The 22554-nt window shown below is 31.4% G+C and overlaps 3 protein-coding genes across 6 annotated transcripts; all 3 read left to right on the top strand.

The window, feature by feature from the left end:
- The first annotated feature begins 678 nt into the window (after positions 1–678).
- Nup75 (nuclear pore complex protein Nup75) lies at positions 679–4214 on the top strand. The gene is made up of 9 exons (XM_011646113.3): positions 679–834; positions 1203–1308; positions 1734–2078; positions 2228–2607; positions 2688–3007; positions 3084–3301; positions 3379–3597; positions 3729–3828; positions 3905–4214. Exons 1-9 carry the CDS (start codon positions 805–807, stop codon positions 4113–4115), a joined length of 1929 nt encoding a protein of 642 aa, XP_011644415.1. The 5' UTR covers positions 679–804; the 3' UTR covers positions 4116–4214.
- Positions 4215–4664: 450 nt separating this feature from the next.
- DNApol-zeta (DNA polymerase zeta catalytic subunit) lies at positions 4665–14019 on the top strand. 2 transcript variants are annotated; one of them, XM_089075166.1, is made up of 19 exons: positions 4665–5175; positions 5265–5406; positions 5688–5874; positions 6007–6100; positions 6206–6688; positions 6808–7015; positions 7106–8548; positions 8740–8776; positions 8884–10201; positions 10273–10417; positions 10534–10902; positions 10983–11171; positions 11276–11588; positions 11669–11987; positions 12084–12332; positions 12415–12528; positions 12610–13028; positions 13273–13501; positions 13639–14019. In XM_089075166.1, exons 2-19 carry the CDS (start codon positions 5268–5270, stop codon positions 13819–13821), a joined length of 6438 nt encoding a protein of 2145 aa, XP_088931292.1. In that variant the 5' UTR covers positions 4665–5175; positions 5265–5267; the 3' UTR covers positions 13822–14019. The 2 variants fall into 2 exon arrangements, with proteins under 2 accessions (XP_088931292.1, XP_088931291.1); XM_089075165.1 differs by having other exon boundaries at positions 4666–5199.
- A 139-nt stretch (positions 14020–14158) lies between these two features.
- LOC105431715 (uncharacterized) lies at positions 14159–22490 on the top strand. Of its 3 annotated transcripts, none has more exons than XR_016138838.1 (17): positions 14159–14517; positions 15240–15367; positions 15681–15782; positions 16277–16401; positions 16488–16671; positions 16892–16995; positions 17191–17307; positions 17379–17494; positions 17571–17619; positions 17723–17944; positions 18046–18319; positions 18426–18945; positions 19016–19137; positions 19273–19767; positions 20089–20149; positions 20630–20789; positions 20879–20940. XR_016138838.1 is itself a non-coding variant. In XM_011646109.2 (17 exons), exons 2-17 carry the CDS (start codon positions 15245–15247, stop codon positions 22193–22195), a joined length of 4107 nt encoding a protein of 1368 aa, XP_011644411.2. In that variant the 5' UTR covers positions 14159–14517; positions 15240–15244; the 3' UTR covers positions 22196–22490. The 3 variants fall into 3 exon arrangements, 2 of the variants coding, with proteins under 2 accessions (XP_011644411.2, XP_011644410.2); XM_011646109.2 differs by having other exon boundaries at positions 20073–20149; positions 20879–22490; XM_011646108.3 differs by lacking the exon at positions 14159–14517 and adding an exon at positions 14928–15182 and having other exon boundaries at positions 20073–20149; positions 20879–22490.
- Positions 22491–22554: the final 64 nt, after the last annotated feature.

Raw genomic sequence — 22554 nt, 5'->3', positions numbered from 1 at the left:
GTTTTATTAAAGTAATCATGTCAATTTATTTCTAATATTTTCAGATGACCAGATTGATGAACCGCAAATTTCATAAGTTATCGATTCTATTGACGTAATCGATTTTTTATATTTCTTTACAAATATCGGAAAATAAAATAAAAGCCTAATAATCCTTTGAGTATGTGTTTATAAATATTATATATGTATTTTTTATTAGCATACTTTTTGGATATTTAACTTAAACAACAATTAATTTATTGAGTGCATTATCTGTACCATTTTGTTAATAGATATATAGATAAAATTATTAATGTTTTTTTCTGATTGATGATGAAAAGAAGATAATATTAGGAACAGTATAAATTATGCAATTAAATATTTTGTTTTAAAAGTTTTGAATTGACCGCCACTTAAGCTAATCGGAGCAGCGAAGCGGAGCTTGCACCACTCTGCACTTTGCAGTTTAAAGGCTGTTCTATATGAAAATAAGCAATTATAAAAGCATAATATAATTACTTGATATAATAAAATATTAATATGCATTTTTCCAAAAAATGTTATAATATAAAAATTCAATATTTACTGGTAAAAATATATTTATATTGTATTTTTATAATTAAATACTTTAGGTGTGCAACAGCCTTTACAAGGCATGAAGCAGAAAAGAGCAAGAGAATTTTTCCGCTAATTGATGTCTACTTTTGCCTCTCTGTTAATCGGTTTCAATGATTTGTACCATCCGGTAACCCCGCCAGTTTTTATTTACTGAAATATTATTTAGCAATAGCGTAATTTATAAAGTTAGAAGTAACTCGAATAATCATGGATGAGGTCGATAACGCTCAAATAATTGTTAGTGAAGTATATACATGTGTAACATTAGTTATAAGTAAATTTGTTTAGATATATGAATATTGACTAGGTAATTTTTAATGCATTTTTATACAATGTTAAATTGCAAATTTATTCATTTAAATATATTTATATCGCAGTATTTGCAATTAATATTTTAAAAATTGTTTGTGAGTTCTTTTACTCATTTGATTTAATCTGCAGAAGTTTACCTTTAATAAGTGATTAATGTATTACTTTTATTTTAAAATTTGAATCGTTTTATTTTCGATGATGATAGATCATAGTGAGACAAATTTAAAAAATTTGATTTTATAAATTTTTTTTGTTTGATGAACAGTAGCCTTTTCTACTTTTGTACTTTGTAGGTTATTGCAGATGACATATGCAGAAGAGCAGGTATCGCAACAACCTGGATTAGCAGCAATAAATTCGGAATACATGCATACAAACACGTGGATAAATATTCGCAAGGTTATCAAATAATATGCAAACTATATATTATAAATATATAGTAATTCATAAATTTATAATAGGATTTGATATTACATTTGATATTTTTGAAGTAACAGCTTCCGTGATCTATTTTTTCAAATATTCAATATTATTGATATGAACTGTGTACAATTTATTTGACATAGCTCTACAAATAGAAATATAAGGTCTGGACATTATGATACCTTTTATCATTCTCTCTTAATATATTATTATGGAAATATCAAGAAATTTATTAAAAATATATATTCAATTGTTTTTTAATTTGATTCTATTGTGTTTTATTTTAATTTTATAATTGTTCGAAACTATACCATGATTTTATGGACACATTGTATATATTTCTTAATATAAGTTAGATATGATATAATTATCTATTTTATCATATTACAAATTTGTTTCAGATACTAAAAGTCAATTTGCACCTTGCGATGCCAAAGTACATTTCCTCCGTCCAGAAATTATATTATTCTCGCCACTTTTGCGTAAACTGGTTAATGAGAGCAATGGTATCTTCCTGTCGGCTCAAAAACTTAAGTCTTCCTCTGGTGACATTAGGCCAGAACTTCTTAAACATAGCAAGCAGTATAGATCTATATTGAGAGCCTGTGTGGAAAACTTGCAAGAGATACTGCCAAAAGAGCCGTTATCGGAAGAAAAGACAATGTTGGAAAATTTTCTGACTATATTTTATCAAGTAGAATGCGTCTGGCATTTAACAGAGATTCTTTATGTCGATGCTGTACCAGGTAAATTATTAATTAGGTTAAAAAAAAATATGGTAGAAAGATTGTAATCTTTAAAATAATACCAAAATATAATTGCAAATTAACATTTTTTTCTAAAAAGATTTTTATCCTGAATCTTTTTTTTTAAATTATTTGTGTTATATTAACAGGTGATGTTGTGCTACCACAATTGTTAGAGTGGATCAGCTTTCATTTTCCCTCAAGAGAGTTAGCGGCGTCAAAAATTTTGTCGCAAAAAAGCATCGGTGCGGATTTAGAAAATTCAAATTATTGGGAGGTTGTGATGGGCTGTGCGTTCCATGGTAAATTAAATCTAGTTTGTCGCCTCCTGGCATTGCACAGCAAAGCGGACCATTCAGCGTTCATTACTGCGGACAATATTATTAGAACAATGCCAGTGTACAATGTGTACGGCGGATATTCCGTAAATGAATTTATTATACGGTGGAAACATTGGCAAATGGATCTTTGCTCAAATCTCGAAACTAATTACTTTGTTATAGATAGTAATTTGGAGATGCTTATGAAGGTCAGTAACACAAAATACAATAATATAAATTTTTCTTTTTAAATATAAAGGATAACTTTTGTTCTACTTTTGTTTTACAGCTGATAGCAGGAGACGAATCAGTATTGTGGGAATATTCCTTATATACAGAAGCATGGTATGAATTATTAGCAGCGAAATTATTTTATTCGGCTCCTTGTTGCAAACAGCTGGAACTTTCGCGTTATGCGAACAACATTGCTGAGAGGTGGCAAGCTAATAGACACTTAGATCGTGTAATTCTTGCCTTAATGGAGAACGATTTATATCAAGTTATCAAAGAAATACAATACATGAGTGATAATGGCTGGTTCGCGGCCCATCTGATGGATCTATTATACAAATGCGGAAAATTAAATATTCTGAGCAAAGAAAAAACTAAGTACGCATAAACAGGATAAAGAGCTAATTCGAGTAAATGAAATCAATGAATTGAAATATCTTGTATCTTATTACAGTGTGACCGCACAACTTCACGAATCTCTCATATTAGAGTATGGTACTACTTTAATGAGCCATCGCTCATTATGGCAATGTGGCGCGAGTTACTTGATACATTGTCCAATCCAAGGTTTAGCTAGATTAGAGATTTTGTTGCAATCGCTATCAACGGGCACTGAAGCAAGAATCAACAAAATCATCGACGTCGCACGGGACAATAACATGCCGCACGTTGGTAAAATTCGATCTCTCTCTTTTCTTTTCTTCTTTGGTTTGTACAACATTTATAATAATTTAAAAAATGTATCTTAGTTACTAGTATATGTAAAATCCAAGGGATGAGGAGCATAAGACAAGGAAGATTGGGCAACGCTCTCACGTGGGCGCTCAAGGCACATGACGGCAATTTTACTACGTATATCGCAGATCAATTTTTAAAACATTACGCGGAATACGGGAAATTAGAGTGTCGCGATTTGTTGGAGAATTTAGGTTCCTGCATGTTGGCCAGCGACAGACTCACATTTTTAGGTAAAAAGAATTACATATAGTAATAATAAATAAAATTGAATATTTTGTAATATACAATTATTATTTATAATCATATAAATTGCACAATTAATTATGTATTACTGTAGTAATTAATATAAATTTTACTATAGGAAAGTATTGCGAATTTCATCATATGTATGGAATGGGTGAATTTCGTGAAGCAGCGAGTCTATTAGTATCTCTTTTAGTTTCAAATTTGACGCCGAAATAGTAAGTAGTTATTTATTTTTAGAATATCTCCACGATCACACATAACTATATCTTTAATATAAATTTGTTTTTTCAGTTTTTGGTCTATTCTGCTCACCGATGCTATACCATTGTTGGAAACGGAAGATGTAATCTTTTCTTCCAACGACTGCTACGAATTGTTACGTTGCATAGAAGCTCACGGCGATGATCCAAAATTTCAAGATAAGATTTCCGTCATACGAATAGGCGTTGCACGAAATCTGGCACGAGCTTTAAGTTTAGAAGGCTGCCAAGCCGAACATTGACTTATTCGCTCTTGTATTCATTCTTGTAAAAAGTGATATATCAGTATCTTTTTATAATAAATTGTAATTACATTTAAAATATACATTCTAATCACGTGATTGTTTTTCTATTTAATTATTAAATTTTCAATTTGTATTTTACATTTTAGAAAAAAACATTAAAAAATATACATATACAATGATATATGTATATCATACATAGTACATAGTTAAACTCACAAATATACCTTGTCAGTATTGAAAAAATGAGAATTATACATTATTAACATTATAAACATATGGATGCTGCAAAAATTAAAAACTTGTTTATTATTTTATAATTTAATGTTAGAAAATAATTTATATTTCTCAATTAATCTTAATTTATAATAAATTTTTTTTTAATTTTTAAAACTTATAAATTTGTACAGTTTATTAAGCAATATTTATTTATAATTAATATATATTACAGAGAAAGATGGAGACATTTATTTTTAATGTGGCTTTTTAGATTGTTAAGATATAGATATTGAAAGATATTGGCACATGTTTGGTACATGTAACTGAAAAATTGAAAATAGAACAATAGAAGAATAAAGACTTGGACTCAAATTGCAATACATTTGAAGAAATGATAGTAAAAGATATTTATTCTAATCCGCTTACGGTCGTCTATCTCCTACAATATATAATTTTGTAAATGAAAAGGGAAACATTTTGCACATACAAATTGTACAGTATACAATTTGTATGTAGCAGACACAATAGTCTTGTCCTTTTTACACTAGAAGAAGAAAGATAAACTCTAGTGCAGCTAGTTCAACTAAAAAGAACAGACTCAATAAAAAAACAGATGGTTTATTTGATTTTTTATTCGCTATTAAAGATATTTGCACTTTGTATACTATCTGTCTTCTTCTCACATTAAAACTTCGATATATTTCGATATCTCTCTTTAAATGCAGAAAGTGCAAATGAAACGAATAACCTATTCGTGTCTCTGCCCACGCTTTCCTCATATTTTTGCGTCATTTGAATCGATTCGCACGTGTCAATAATTTGATAAATTCTCTTATATTTTGTAAATAAAAACTTGTCACTTGTTGTCAGTATGCTGCTTATTTATGCTGTGTCCATTCGCAATCATCATACACATTTTTCTCATTACAGAACATGTTGTCCATCACTTTAGTAAATATCGATAGTTATCAAGCATCTCCGATACCCGAATTGGATGTAACATTCTCAGAATTTCGTGGCTCCGAGGTAAAAAAGGTGCCGGTAATCAGAGCATTCGGGTCAACTGCCATGGGTAAATGAATACATTTAATACAGAACAGATAATCTTGTCGTCCTTATTTCCTTTGACAAAGACAGATCAGAAAATAAGATTAGTATAAGAAAAAAGCAATGAGAACATAAATGAAACTTCTAAGAAGGACAAATTGAATTTCTAGGAAGTATAAATTGAAATGTCAAAAACAAGCATTAAAGCTACTGATTTATTTTCATTAGGATTTTAATATATTGCAGATTACATTAAGCTATATGTCATCAAAAACATATTTTGTTACATACAATATTTGCTTTCAGGCAAGAAAACATGCTTGCATATTCATGGTGTTTTTCCATATATGTATATCCCATGCACAGTCCAAGAGAATATAGATAGCTATATTTATCAGCTAGCTACGTCGATCGATTCTGCTTTGAATACATCCTTTGGTTCCGCTTTATCTAACAATCAACATGTGTACAAGATCCAACGGGTATCAGGAATGTAAGAAAACTTTAATTGGAAAAATTTGAAATTATGACAAATTAGTAATTTTATTTTTAAGAGAAGAAACCTTTATTTTCTTTTGTATTATGTATTTTATTTGTTAAATTCTTAATGTATATTGTTTTACAGACCTTTTTATGGTTATCATGAGAAAGAACATGTATTCTTTAAGATATATTTTTATAATCCAGCTATAATTAAAAGAACAGCAGATTTGCTACAGGTAATATAAGTCTGGTTTTCTGTTTCTATGCAAGCATGATACACTGTGCTGTGTAATAATGCTGTGTTCAAGAAGTTGTATATTGAACAATTTATTTTTTTTCAGAATGGTGCTATCCTTAATCAAACTTTACAGCCATATGAAGCACACATTCCATATATTCTGCAGTTTATGATAGATTACAATCTTTATGGAATGAATTTAATAAATTTAAACAGTGTAAAGTACAGAGGCTCGTTACAAGAATGTGCAACGGAAAACAGTCAAAGCAGATCTTCAATAGATTTATTAGACTCACAAACATATCTTCCAATATCTGTAACAAGGCAAAGCATGTGCGAATTGGAAGTAGACGCGCACGCTTCAGAAATTCTGAACAGACAAGGTATCAGTGAAAAATTAGAATTGAATCCTGGTCTCGCCGCAATTTGGGATGAAGAGAAAACAAGAAGAACTGAAGCTGGTCTGGAAGATGTAAAGTCGCAATTATTGTATCCTAAAAGTTCCAGCAAAATTGTTCTATCTCCAACGAGCAATGATCTTTATCAAGAGGATCAATTATTAAAACGATTGAATGCTATATCACAAGTATTTCATCATTCTATTAATCTGTTTACAATTGTATAATTGTATAATTGATGTAATTAATGTATATGAAATTTGTTTAATATATATATATATATATATATATATAAAATTTATTTTAGATTAACGAGACAATTACTTCAAATATGTCTTCATATCCTGTGGAAGTAGTAGACGATGAAAATGTTTTAAATGCATCTTGTGTTTTAAATCATAATGAATCTCCTTCTGAAGGAAATCTTGAAAGAACACTTTCTGATAATTACAAATTAGCGACATCAGAATTCTTAGAGGCTCAAAGCCAAAATAATGTAACAGATACTAGTATTTGTAAGTATTTATAGATACTAAGTACATTTACAATATTGTTTATTGTATCTGTATTGGAATAACAATGAATATTTCAAATTTTGTATATAGTGGACCCGAATGATATACAATTGATAGAAATGTTAGCCGATTTAGCGGAAGAAAATGAAGTTGTGAGTAATGTTGATAACGATAGCGTTCTCGGATCTCAATATTCTACATTAAGCGAACCGGTTAAAAATGATCCAGAAGAAGAAGAGATTGAAGATTTAAATATTACAAATTTAGATTTAGACAGTCTAAGTTCCTGGGACTCAATATATAATCAGAGATCCGGTCAATGTGATGATACAGCAAAAGTTGTAGACAATAAGCAGAACACTGAATCTATAGATGACGCAAATATAACTGAAGAAGATGGAGATGTCACACTCGTGAATTTTCCACAAGTTGATGGAGTTGTTGATTTATGTGAAAATATATTAGAATACGAGAAAGAATCTATAAATTATTTTAATAATAAGGATGATACAACATGTTCTACAACAATTCAGTGCCTTCCTAAATATGATAGACATCTTTCTGTTATTAATACAAAGAAAAATTATGCTATATATATTTCATATAGAAATTTAGCATTATCAGACATTATTAAATGTGTAATTATAAATAATTCCAATAGATATTTAAGGAAAGAATTATATAACTTTATAAATAGGTATTATTTTTATATATTTTTAAAAACTAGCAAAAATTTACGAAGTACAAATATAGAGCATTTAAATCCTAACACAAGTGCTATTCTAAGGAAGACAAATTATTTAAAAAATAATGAAAGAAGAATTGTACATAACAAGAAGATAGAAAAAAAATTATGTGTTGCGCGATATCAGATACAATTGGATCATCGAGATTTAGATGTTTATGATTTAGATGAGATAGAAACTTTGGAACATGATGATTATGTAATAGAGTATGAAAAAAACAAATGTAATTGTGAACAAGATTCAACATCACGTGTTCAAGTTTTTTTAAATAATAGTCACTGTTTATATCACGGACCGCGCAACCCTTCGGCGAAGTTTATGATATCAAATATTGATGGGGCTACAGTTAGCGATTCAGATTCTAGCGATTTTGAAGCTGACGTGACAGTTGATAGACAAGAGGAACGTATATGTGTTTATAAATCTGGTAAAAAGAAAGTATTCAAAAGCACAGTTCAGATAACACCAAAGAAGAGGAAATTCGATTCCGAGAATGACGATCGCGAGTCACCTAATAAACGAAGAAACGTGATCAAAACGCCAAAAAGAAAATATAATTCTCCAAGCAAAACCCTTCGAAGTCCGCAGTTGTCGGGGAATTATTCACCTCTTAATATTACTATTATATCTCCAAAATCTAGCAAAAGTCCTATTCAAAGTGAATCACCAAAGAGAAATCAGTATATGCCGACATCTGATATTCGTTCTACTTCTGCTACACCAAGACACAAGATGCGTCCATTACGTGTGAGCTTACTTCGTGAAAAACTTTTAAATTCGGATCTAGGTAAATGTAAGCAGTTTTATGAAAAATTAAATTTTATCTTTTTGTGATAATAGCATCAACTGTTTTTAATTTAATTTAATGACATTTATTATTGTTTATTATTAATAGTAATATACATTAATAATATACATTAATAATAATATTTTCTTTTTATTGCTTTTTTTATGCATAAATTTTTTTTTTATTTTCAGAAAATAATGACGACACTGATAATGAAATAGATACTGTGTAAGATCTATATTTATATATATGTATATGTAATTTAAAGAAATTGTAGTTTTAAAATATCTGAAATTGTTTAAGTTATAAGTAATCTTTATTATATGTATTTATAGCCATAACGTAAAAGATAAAACAACAACGATTGTTAAATCAATACAAGATCGCGAACAGGTATCAGAAAATAGTGAAAATTCGTCGATTAAAAAGAACAAAGAAGTTCGTAAAAGATTGTCTTTCTTGGACGATGAAGAAGATATTTTTACGAAGTCAGATCATAACATGAGCCAATCTGATACTTTAATCGCACTTGGACATTCAAATGATCAAACACACGTAGATGCAACTATATTTACCTCCTGTAATGAAAATAGTAACGATAGCGTTCCAAACAGTCAATATACAGAAAAAAATAATGATGACGCATCTCCTGAAAGAAACTATGCGTTAGGCGCACGAAGCTTAGTAAAAAAATCCGTGAATCCTGTGAATGACATTATTCCCGAAACCGATGAGGATGAAGAAGATATATGTAATACAACTTTTACCCAACACCTCAATCAAAAAATAGAGAGTGACAGTCAAAGTTCGTCCTTGGAGCGGAGTACTCGTCGCTCGTCAAAAAATGCATTAATTACAATTACTACAAAGTATAAGCCTCCTAGTCCTAAAAGAATTGTAGAAAGTATGACAATGTACGGTATTCCGAAATATAGATGGCAAACACCGTTTTTCAGTAATAAGCTTGATCTTGTGAAACAAAAAGAATCCTTAAATATGAATGCTTCGTCATTCGACGTTCCTGCATTTAAATCTAGTCTAGAAGAGGTCACGAGCATCAAATTATGGCGAAGAATGAAGGTCAATGAATTTTATCCTTCTGGAGCGAATATAAAGTCTTACCATATCAAACGGACACTTGCAGGATATAAATCGTTAACGATTAAACCACTTGTGGAACCACCATCTCCTAAAGATATTAGAGATTGGATAAGAGCGAAAAAATATCTATCGGAAAAAAATCAAAATATTAAATCATGCAAACAGAATATGGAAGAAATATCAAATGTACAGAATGTTCAATGTTCATCAATTAATATCACTAATGAAGAGATTGAACCTCGGCCAGGAACATCTGATAATTTGATAAATAATTTAAACATGGGAAGTCAAACTACATGTTTAGTAATACCTCAAAATAGCGGAACATCCGACAAAACCGAGAAATTAGAATCTACACATAATTCTGACAGTTCAGAGATATCTGAAAATAGTTTGGCACCTTCTTTAAAAAAAGCATTGGATAATCCATTTTTACATAAACAGGATAAAACGCAACTGGGTGTCTCATATGGTCAAATTGAATATTCATCTAAGGGAAGCTGCGGTAATGTCTCAAATGAGAATCTTCAAAAAGCCAGAGCAGTAACAGTAGTAAGTTTATTACTTTAGTTCTTCTTGCGTGATGAGTTCAGAATTCATTTTATATTTTAAATTTTCCGCAGCATCAGTACCTAACATTACTGTCTCTCGAAATACACGTTGTTACTCGGGAAGATCTCCTTCCTGATCCACAACATGATTCTATCACTGCATTGTTTTATGCAATTTATAACGACGCCCCGACAGACAGTGGACAGATAGATCACGGTGATTACAAAAACAAATAATTTTATATGAAAAGTATTTAATATTTCAAAAAATTACAAATTACTTAATATTTCTTGAACGAAAGATCATACATGTTTTAATTATATTCTTTTTAGGTGCTATAATTGTAAACCCTAATTCCATAAGTGCAAGACTTAATAAAATCCATTCTGCTAGTGCAATGTGTCCAATTCTGTACGTGGCATCAGAGCAAGATGTGTTCAATAGTCTTATAAAATTGATTGAACAACACAATCCAGATATTTTACTTGGTTGGGAAGTGGACGCACTTTCGTGGGGTTACGTTTTTCAACGAGCGTTTTATCTAGGTTTTAATAACTTTCCAATAAGAATCTCTAAGGTTCCGCACATGCAAGTATTTTCCAAATCTGATGCTCACGTAGTTGAAAAAGATGATTTAGGTGAGGTAAAAATACCTGGTCGCAATATCCTTGACGTCTGGAGAATCATGCGACATGAAGCAGGTAAGATTTTCAATATTTCTGATATTAGCTTTTATCTTTTCCATTCAAAGTAAAATCAGAAAAAACTTAATTTTTTCCAGCATTATTGACGTATACCTTTGAGAACGTCATGCATCACGTTTTACACGAAAGAATTCCGTGTCCTTCCTTTAAGATGTTGTCTACTTGGTGGAAACACGAGAGCATGATAGTAAAAAGCAGAGTTATACATCATTATGTCATCAGAGTCGTAGGCACTCTTAAGCTCCTGAATCACTTGGATATTATAGGTGAGATCGAAAATTCGTATTTTTAAATTTTCTTTTTACACCTTCTTATGTTAATTGCTTATTCTTAATTTCTTTAAATTCGTTATTTTAAAATCTTTTTATAGGTCGCACATGTGAACATGCTCGTATCTACGGTATACAATTTTATGAAGTTTTCTCGCGGGGCTCACAGTTTCGTGTTGAATCAATGATGCTTAGATTAGCAAAACCTATGAATTACATTCCGATCTCGCCATCCATGCATCAAAGAGCCAGAATGCGAGCACCAGAATGTCTACCGTTGATCATGGAACCTGAATCTAAATTTTATACCGATCCGTTGATCGTTCTTGATTTCCAGAGTTTATATCCGAGTATGATCATCGCTTATAATTATTGTTTCTCTACCTGTTTAGGGAGAATAGAACACATAGGCCAGTGAGTATATCTAACATCAAGAAAATTATTACATTATTAAATTAAATTACACTCACTAATTCGATATTTTCATTTGTTAGATATGGCCCGTTTGAGTTTGGTGCAGCGACATTAAGAGTAAGAAAGAACACCGCGTTGAAGTTGCAAGACAAAATGAACTTTTCGCCTTGTGGTGTAGCCTTCGTAAAGAAAGAAGTACGTCAGGGAATATTACCGCGTATGCTAACAGAAATTTTGAATACGCGTCTGATGCTAAAGGAATCTATGAAGCTGCATCCGGCAGAAAGTCGTACGTTGCAACGAGTTCTTCATTCTCAGCAATTGGGTCTCAAATTAATCGCGAATGTCACATATGGCTATACATCCGCCAATTTTAGCGGTAGAATGCCATGTATCGAGGTAGGAAGTCCATAAAAATAAAAGATGACGCACAAATTAATTTATTTAAATATGTCTTTGTTGGGGAAATTATTATTTATTAAAATGTTTTCATAGATAGGTGACAGCGTAGTTAGCAAAGGACGTGAGACGTTGGAGCGTGCGATTAAACTTGTGGAAAACACGCCAAAATGGGGCGCACGAGTAGTTTATGGGGATACAGATTCTTTATTTGTATTGTTATCCGGAAAATCTCGTGAAGAGGCGTTTATCATCGGCGAGGAAATTGCAGACGCCGTTACCGCGATTAATCCCCCGCCTGTCAAGCTTAAATTTGAAAAAGTTCTTCATCCGTCTATTTTGCAAGTAAGATAAAGAAGTAATAAGATTGATATATCATTATATAAAACGAAGGGCAATAATATAATAACTAAATTTAATATTCCAGACGAAAAAGCGATATTGTGGATATATGTATGAAACTCGCAAACAGGAGAAACCTGAATTTTTAGCAAAAGGAATTGAGACAGTTCGTAGAGATGGATGTCCCGCAGTTTCTAAGGTAAAAAAAAGAAGAAACATTGACGAGTATATCATAAAGACTATCTTCGCAGTTTTGAAATGAAATATTTATATATTGCAGATACTTGAGAGAGCTCTTAAGATTTTATTCGAAACGAAAGATATTTCCTTGATAAAGCAGTACGTAATCAAGCAGTTCGAAAAAATTTTTCAGCGACGCGTGTCTATTCAGGACTTAACGTTCGCGAAAGAATTCCGTGGGATGCGCGGGTATAAGGCCCATGCTTGCGTGCCGGCGTTGGAACTGACGCGAAGATTGATAAAAAAGGATCCTCGTGCTATACCGCGCACTAGCGAGCGTGTTCGTTACGTTATTGTCGCAGGTGCACCGAATCAGGCACTCATTCACTGTGTACGCACACCGATGGAAGTTGTTACTGATCCGTCGTTGATTTTGAACTCTGTATACTATATAACGAAAGTTATTATACCGCCCCTCAATCGCTGTTTTAACTTATTCGGGATTGACGTTAATGCGTGGTAAGTGGAAAGCTATAGGGATTATGATTATTATTTATGATTATTGTTTGTAAATTTATATGTTTTTATTTTTGTATTTATATTTGTATATCACATTGCTTTCGCAATGATCTCTTTGCATTTATACAGATTATTATCTTCTGTAATTGCTAAATATTTTTTAGAGAACTATTTAAGATAATATTGTATATAACATAATAAGGAATTGTAATCGTGAAAAATAATGAGACACTTGTATTTACAGGTATAAAGAGATCTCTCATCGTTCTAATTTTGAAAATATTGCGCATTTGGGAGGAGACAATCCAAAATCTACTATCCGTCAGTTCTTCAGTTCTGTAGCGTGCATTACTTGTGGCGAACAAACTAGTAAAGAAATTTGTCCAGAATGCCTTTCGCAACCAAGTCGGACTGTTCTTATACTTCTTGAAAAGATAAAACAATTGGAGAGAAATCACCAACAGATCACTATTGTAAGCACGATAGCGGAGAAGAAAAAAATTTATCAATGTATTATCAGGCGTGATCTTACATTAAATGTCTTTTAATTATAAATTGTAATTAATAATTATTACGTGATGACAAAATTTAATTATTGAATTTTTTTTAGATCTGCCATTCTTGTATCGGACGAATGGGTGATATAGAATGTATGTCTTTGGATTGCCCTGTTTTATATCGATTGGTACAAGCTCGCAAAGAGCTCGCACATGTTTCTTACATGAATAGCATCATCTATGGAGATAATTCCAATGGTATCAAAGAATTGAATGCAGTTGCTGAATGGTATTGATTATGATGGAAATAAAATCATTGCCTAAAATAATCGAAATGAAACATTCCATTAAATGATAAATATCTTCTCTAATATAGCATTATACGCGAAAGTGAATGTTTCAATTTCAATTCTTGATAATAGGGATAAGATATATTCTTATCAACACATCACTTTTATTTCCATTTCTGAATAAAGTTGAATTTTCCTATCAAATCCTAATTTTACTTAAATCTTTCATTTTTCCAAAATTTCCCGAATTTTTCTAAATTTATAAATTTATATCGATTTATATCGTTACTCTTCAATTACTCTCCGGACCGTCGAAGCCCTTGTAGTGACCAGGGTCGGCGATCTTTGATAATATATTATCGGTGCCATAACACATGCTCAACCAATCAGAAACAAGTAATCAGCAGTTTCTTTCTCCTTCATTTTCCCTCCAAATGGACGCAAGTTTGTACACGTCATGTGTATAAATATTTGAAAGATTGCAAGTTCGTCCGAATGAAGAGAGAAATCTGATAAGGATATTCGGGAGGCATTTTCTGTCGGGAGACAGGAATCCCGCCCCTCCCCCGCGTAGGGGCAGGGGTAATCTCGCGTGTAGTGCTGGCTCATCGTTGGTCCGCGGATGATTTGGGTAGATGCGCTTCGGTTGCCGTCCCAATCGACGGCTTTGACGACGATCGCATCGGTGCTGTATTTAAACAGGTTCGGAAAATTGATATTTATGATTTTCCCTTCCGAGGCATTTTATTGCGAGAGTCGTAACATACAGTGATGCAAATTATAGCGCTTATGACGCGATGTGATTATCTTTTCGTATACAACACCGACGAGTTCATCGAGTGAACTTTGGGATTCGATTATCTAATTTTTCTAACCAAAAAAAAAAAGATTAAAGAGTAAAAAATAGTAGTTGAGTAACACTCACTTCTACCGATGTAGATTAACTTTAATCTCGATTTAACTCGCTCTTCTTGTTTTTTTAATGCCCATTTCTGTCAATGTAGATTAATTTTAATCTCGATTTAACTTGCTTTTCTTTTTCTAATTCGAAATATTGGAAAAAGATGAAGATTTAAACTAAGATTAAATTCAATCCACATCGGAAATGGAAATGGATATAATTCATCCAAAATTAGAAAAAAATAGATTTATCAAGTTTAAAATTAATCTACAGTGATAAAAATGGATATAAGAGTTGAATTGAGATTAAAGTTAATCTACGTTGGTAAAAGTGAACGCTTACAGAAGTTCGCGCGCGTTTATCTCACGTTCACGCGACCATGACCGCCGCTGTTCGTTCGTCGATCTCGTCGCGACTCGCGTGAGTGAGAAGCTCGTGATACTCGCGTTCGTCACGACCGATTGCCGTAAGTCGTTGCACTTTCGTTTTGACCATTGACGTTTTGTGATTTTCCATTATTCAGACGCGATGTCCACCAAGAGCTCGTCTCCTGCCAAGGTCTGTTCCTTTTGTAATCTGTCAGATGACAACGAATTGGAATATGGAAAGATCTACGAGCACAATGGGATCGTCACGCATTACTACTGTTTGGTAAGTCTTTATGTCATGTAAATTTCACTTATATTCTATCTCTTGTTACATTATTAAACACAAAGTGTCCAAATTTAAATTCAAATTGGTTAATAAGAGATAAAAATTTATAAGAATTAGAATTGTTATTATTGGTATATAGTGTAATATTTTCTTGGTCAGAATATATCTTCTGAATTTTCTTTAATCTTGATGCTAATAAGCAAATCAAGAGACATTGATAAATATTGAAGAGATTGGTGATCTTCAAGATTTGTTTTCTTTTTGTTATTGTTACATATATTGCTATATATTTTTATTAATTTTCTTTTAGCTCTTATCCTCGAATATGGAACAGAAGGGGAAGGATGATGAGGGAATACTCGGATTTCTAACAGAAGATATACAAAAGGAACTTCGCAGGGGAAAGAGATTGGTACATCTGAAGTAGCATACTAATATCTAAAGATTTATGAATTGACAACATTTTTTTAAGACACACGTTTTTTAAGAAATATACAAGATGAACATATTTGATCATGGCTGAATCTTGATGTTTAATTATAAGAATAAATACAAATAAATTATGAAGACTCTTGAAATTCAAATTAATAAATAAGAGATGAAAGCCAATAAGAATCAGCACTGTTTATTGATATGTAGTATATTTTCTTATAAATTGAACATCTGAGTGCTAAGTTCTCTTTAGTTTTGATGCTGATAAAAGTCTGCAAAAAATTTGAATTTTTTTATATAGGTTCTGTTTCTGAAATGTTTCTCTTGAATTGGTATAATACTAGTTTTATTAAAAGCATATAAGCTCTTATATACCTTTATCTTACAAATAATTACAAATAATTTTACAAATAATTGTTTTGGATTTGTCAAACTTAATGAATACTTTGACAAGTCAGATCTTGACGGTTCTAGGTATGCTCATACTGCAAAAAGATTGGTGCTACCTTAGGTTGTTGTAATGTAAGATGCAAACGGATCTTTCACTTCCCCTGTGGTTTGAAGGCAGGATCCTTGCATCAGTTTTTTGGTGAATTCAGGTAAAGAGTGGATATCAAAAGAAAAGAAAAAATGGCTGACTGATGTGACTGTTGTGATTGAATAATTTATAATTGGTATGTTTCAGATCATATTGCATAAATCATAGACCAAAACAAAAAATCGATGATAAAATTTTGAAACAGATTTGTTCAGTAGATAATGTATTATGTTACATTTGTTATGATAAGGTTAATACGGATGATTTTATAAAAACATTATGGGCTCCCTGTTGTAAAAAAGATGCATGGTTTCATCGCAATTGTGTTCAGGTTAATCTTAACAATAGTTTTACTTATGAAAAATCTCTACTTAACATGATGCATATTAATTTCACTTTAAATTGTTGATATGTCAATTTTTTAAAATATTTTATTTATGGTATGAATACTGCATATAATATACATAGACAATATATACATGCATATACATATACATATATGTGTAGATATGTATATGAATAACAAAAGATAATTTTTTTTTTTATTTCAGCAACTTGCATCAAGTGCAGGATATTTTTTCAAGTGTCCTTTATGTAATAATAAGAAAGATTTTCAGAAAGCTATGCTTGAGTATGGCATTTTTGTACCGAGCCAGTAAGTATAGAAAGAACCAAATTTGGCCGCTTTCTTTATTTCTTTATTTCTTTTCAAGTTTTGTGAATGTCAGTTGTTAATTTAAAATCATAAATACATAGAAAATGTTATTTTTAATTTAACACTAATTATTAATATTTAGTATTATTGATAATTAGTATTATAAAATTTTTCATTTCCTTTTCATGTAATTAGAGATGCTTCATGGGAATTAGTACCGAATGCATTTGAAGAACTTTTATATAGGCACAATCAATGTGATGCAGTGAAATGTCTTTGTCCAAAAGGAAGGAAATATACAAGTAATAATGCGTAAGTAATACTTATGATACATTAAAATGTATATACAATGCGAGAAGTATACGATTTTTCTAAATGTACAGTAAATGGGAATTATCATTATGTCGGACTTGCGGTTCGCAAGGTATTCATATGGCTTGTGGACAATTAAAATGGGCCAATCCGGTGTGGGAATGCGACGAATGTACTTCCATATTACGTAAGTATTTTATAAAATTTTTGTAAAAAAAATACAATTATGGCACTTATAATTTTGTGTATTTTTTCTCATCAAGGTAACGCTCAAAATAACGAATATGCAAAATTGGCTTCTATAATAGAGGGGTACGTATCATAAAAGTTTCTAAAATATTTATCTTGATTTGTAATGATCAAATTTTAATATTTAACGTTTATATTATAATTAATATAACTTTCTTATTTTTAGTTCTGGTAGAGATTCTGATCCAGATTTAGATTCGGATTCAAATTCAGATTCAGATTTAGACAGTGATACGGATATTTCTGTGGGAACTGAATTCCCTATGTCGTGTCCATTGCCTACTTTTAATTCAAGTTCCACTTCTTCAAAGATCAATCTGGACGAATCTGTTTTATTACGACCTGGACCACGATCTTTTAAATTACAGCAGCAAATAAACAAGCTAAGGTTATTGAACAGACGAATAATTAACAATAATGATGATAATTGTAACAGCGAATATTCCAATATTATCTATTTCAATTGTTTGTTTTTATTTTATTTAACAGATTGGAATTGACTAATGCCAAGAAGAACATAACTATCGAAACTAATCTAGAAGATACACAAAACAAATCATCTAATAATGACAATGAGAAGAAAGAACCGTCGACCAGTAAAGAAAATACTCCTCAACAAAAATGTAAAGAAAATATTCTTCAACAAAAAAGTAAAAATAGCTCTTCGGAAGAAGATAAGTTGTCTAATAACAACGAAAAATCTCAACTGACTCGACAGGAGACAGATGTTATCACAATTGAAAGCGATGACGATGAAGTGGAGGTAAAGAACATTAATTCAAAAAATATTTAAAAGTATCAAATTTTTACTAATCATATGCGTCGTCGCAAATATATTGCTTATAATATTTCATTTATTTCTGTTATAGTTTATCACGTTACAACAAAAAAAAGATCTTTCATCTTCATCTTTAGTACAGCAATCAGACGACTCACCTATTCTATGCACATCACCATCAAAACAATTGTTAAAAACATCGTTAGATGATTCTGCAATATTTAAAAATCAAAATACAGCGATTACTAATTTATCGAAAAATAATATTCAATCAAATTCAGAATCAGAGACATCGAATAAAAATAAATCTATTATCTTAAATGAATCTGATGTAGGGGCGCCACGAGAATCCACGATAGATTTGTTTAGTTCGAATAGTAACGATTTGGAAGAAATGAACGCGATAGATACAAACGAAATGCCTGTGATGAATATCAAAATTACTAATGTTACTTCTCTTCCACCTGAAGTGTTCGAGAGTGTACCTGATATTGTATGTGTGAACACTGCTTCATGTAAAGATACTACTAACATTTCATCTCTTTCCACGAATAAAACGTTGGAGCAATTTGTTATGTCTTCATCTACAAAACGTAGTATGCACGAAGAAGGTAATTTGAGAAAAGAAAATTAAAAGTTCATATGTATAGTAATTAATAACATTATATTAAATTTTTTTAGCAAATGACGTGACTAACAATTGCAAGAAAATCAAGGGAAATAATTTTGACAAAGGAATGCAAACTGGTGCTGTAGCTTGTAATGTTATTGTCGCACCTAGTACGAACACACAACAGCAAAGCGTAAGTGTATCTACATCCAAATCCAGTGAGATTAACAATGATGACAAAAGCTTCTCGAAATGCATATCCATGGCATCAAAGGATGCTTCCTATCTCCCATTAAATAATATTGAAAAAAATATCTTTCCCATTCAGTCCACATCATTGCACAAGATGGATGATGTAAGAAACACAAATCGGACTGGAACATGTTATCTAAACGGGAACAATACGATCTTTAACATACAACAGGGCAACGAAAAAGCACAGGGAAATACAGCGAAATATATATCCTTTGTCAAAAACAATCAATTTTATATGCAATCACCATCGACCGACAAATTTTATCTTCAACAAATGTCAAATCCGAATATTGCAGTTGATTCGAGTGCAGGAAAAGTTGATAATGGCAATACATGTGTTATATCCTCAAGTAGCATCAACTTACCGCAAATGACAGATAGTACTACTGTGCTTAATAATCTTGATAACCACAATATGTTTGTAAATCAATCAAAGATGACTAAAGTAACTACGTCTGTGAATAACAATGAAACAAGAGTATTGAATGAACAAGGAATCGTTTTGACGGCGAATTTATCTGCTGGTACACCCAGTCTTGGCAATAGTTCCTCAAGTTCCACCGCTCATGTAAGTAACTCACTAGAAATTTTGAAACTTGTAATGTTAAACAGTCTACAAGATTCAGAATAACTAATAAAATAATTGAGAAAATACTTAAGAGACTTGCACAAAAAATTTGCACAAATTTCTCTAGTATGACAAACGTTACAAAATTTTTTTTGTGAAAACCCTTTATTGACTTTATGAAAAGCCCGGGTTTTTGATTGTTAATGTAAAGTTAAAGTACATTGGTTTTGGTGAGAAGCACGGTGCGGGGAATATGTTGCAAATAAATTTCCCCGTACCTTCTCTCTATCTTGCGATTCTAACAGTGTGACGGGGATGCAGGCACCAGTCCTGCGGAGATTGCTTCTGAGAAGGACGACTCAACCAGTGACTCCCATAGGAGGTGAGTTTATCAAACACAAATTCTTAAACATTCAATATACTATCTTATATAAGCCGAAAATATATATTCAGTAATAGAAATACAGGCAAAGTTTGGTAAACAGAATCTTAGACACTTAATAATCTCTTTATTTTTTAATTTATATATGTAAAGTATTGTTCATATTTCTTTCTGTTAGCAAATTTTTAAATAGGCTTTGATGTCTATTGCAAGTTACTTCGTTAATAGGCTGCTGTGATTGCTCGCTTGTGATTACTGCTGACTTTTAAGTTACAAGTTAGTTTAGCTTTAGTTTTTTAAGTTACAAGTAATTACAAGATAGCGATAATTTAGATTCGTGATATTCTATCATTATTGTCTATGTACGAAAAAAAAACTGCGAAATAAAAGAGAATAAAAATAAAATATAGGTTGAAATAACAATATTTATATGAATGACGAATTCTTGGATATTAACATTAATATTAATTTGTTATATAGTGTGGTCGGCGACCAGAATATTGCCTTCCAGAATACAACCTATAGCGTCTTCCCCCGAGTCACCAACAACCTCAACACCTGTCATCAACCTAGATTGATATCGCGTTACGTGAATTTACACGACCTCAAATTTCGAGTCAGCGAATCAAACAATGTTCAGGTATAATTCATAGACATAGACTTGATTCACAAATTATTATTATTTGTCATGCGGTGATTTAATTATATTTGTATATTTGTATTGCCCAGATGATCTTGTACGATACATTCTCTGTAAATATCCCGACGAAGAATCCCAAAAAGAATAAGAATCAATCGGCAGACATATCGATATCACGAGAGCTGAAACAATCGTCTACCATTGCGTCTCGTACGCGGGATGAAGCTTCGTGCAGTTCGGATTACGTCGACAGCACTTCGATTGAAGAACAATGTTTTGACAAGCTTCGCTTTTCGAAAAATGATAATTTTTTAATTAACGATAAAAGCACGTGCGTCAATTATGTGGCGCGTGATTGCGACGATGCGAAAGAGAATTTAGATCCAATTAAATCCAAAATGTTGCGTACCAATAATTTTGGGAATGTAAATTTAACGAACAGTATTGATGACACAGCGAGTACAAGTGACCATTCCTGTGATGAGAATGACAGTGAGACATGTCTCGTTTTTAGTGATAATTTAAGTGTAAATCGAACAATTTGTAATACGAATGTAGATAATGATACGAATGACGTAACACATGTTTCGAATGATTGTCAGAGTCCGCAAGTCAATTTAGAAAGCGTGCAACAGTATAAACAAACATATGGACATAGCGTAATACCTGTGGAAGAGAGATCCAGTGCTCGACTATTTTGTAAAGAAACTAATAGGATAGTACACAGTGTTGATTTTGATTTGGACGTTGTTAAAATGAATAAAAATGTTGAAAAAATATCGCAAGATGATGTCACTATTTCGACAAATCGACATTCTGACGATAAAATCGACAACAATCACACACACGATTCTCCAACATTGCAGAACGGTTATAAACATTTAGACAATATGCATGTAATGAGACCGAGAGTTAATAACCGAGAAATCTCGAACATTACGAGATTTAACGAACATAGTATTTTAAATAAACAGATTGATACATGCAATAAAAAATTTATTCGATATACGGCATTTCAGGAAAATACCGTATATCATAATAATGAGATTAGTACAAAATATAACAATGATTCTGGCCTCAAAGTAAGTGTGGATTTGTGTAAGATACAAAATCTGATTGATTCTAAGCCAGAATTATTTGTAAATCGAGATCATGATATTAATAATCAACGACGTAAACGTACAAATCGGTTAAATGAGCGAGAAGATTATGCTCGACAACAGGTAAGATATTATAATATTGAGAAGAGTGATATTGGCCAGTTCAAAAATAGGGAATTACAGAAATCGAGTTACACATATAACGTCGAGCATATGCAGGTACGAGATGGTCTTTCCAGCACATTTCAATATCAGAAGGTGAACCAAGGAATTAGATGTTTCGATAAACATATATTGGACAGGTAGAATTAATATGTAGAATATTATACATAAAAATATAGACAATATAAAGCAGAAAATGAATCGTATTTCTTGTGTGATAATTTTGTAGTTTACATGCTTCTCAATAGAGAGAAGCTCTTTAAAAAGAATAATTTTTCAATATAAGCCTGACAAATACAAGATATAAATTTATTTTCTGCTATATTCCGTCTTTAAGTTGTAATATAGTTGCCAAATTTTGCATTCTATTATTCTTTGATATAAAAATGTAAGATTATTTTCTACGTTATACTGATGTAATAAATTGATTTTGTTTATATATCATATTTCTTATTTTCATGTCCTTGTGACTTAGCAAAACTTTAACTTGGGTCTTTCTTAAT

This window comes from Pogonomyrmex barbatus, unplaced genomic scaffold (assembly GCF_055798465.1).
Source record: "Pogonomyrmex barbatus isolate J1 unplaced genomic scaffold, ASM5579846v1 scaffold18, whole genome shotgun sequence".
Lineage (NCBI taxonomy): Eukaryota > Metazoa > Arthropoda > Insecta > Hymenoptera > Formicidae > Pogonomyrmex > Pogonomyrmex barbatus.
Note: the sequence above shows the minus strand (reverse complement) of the source record. Positions and strands in the feature narration are given on the sequence as shown.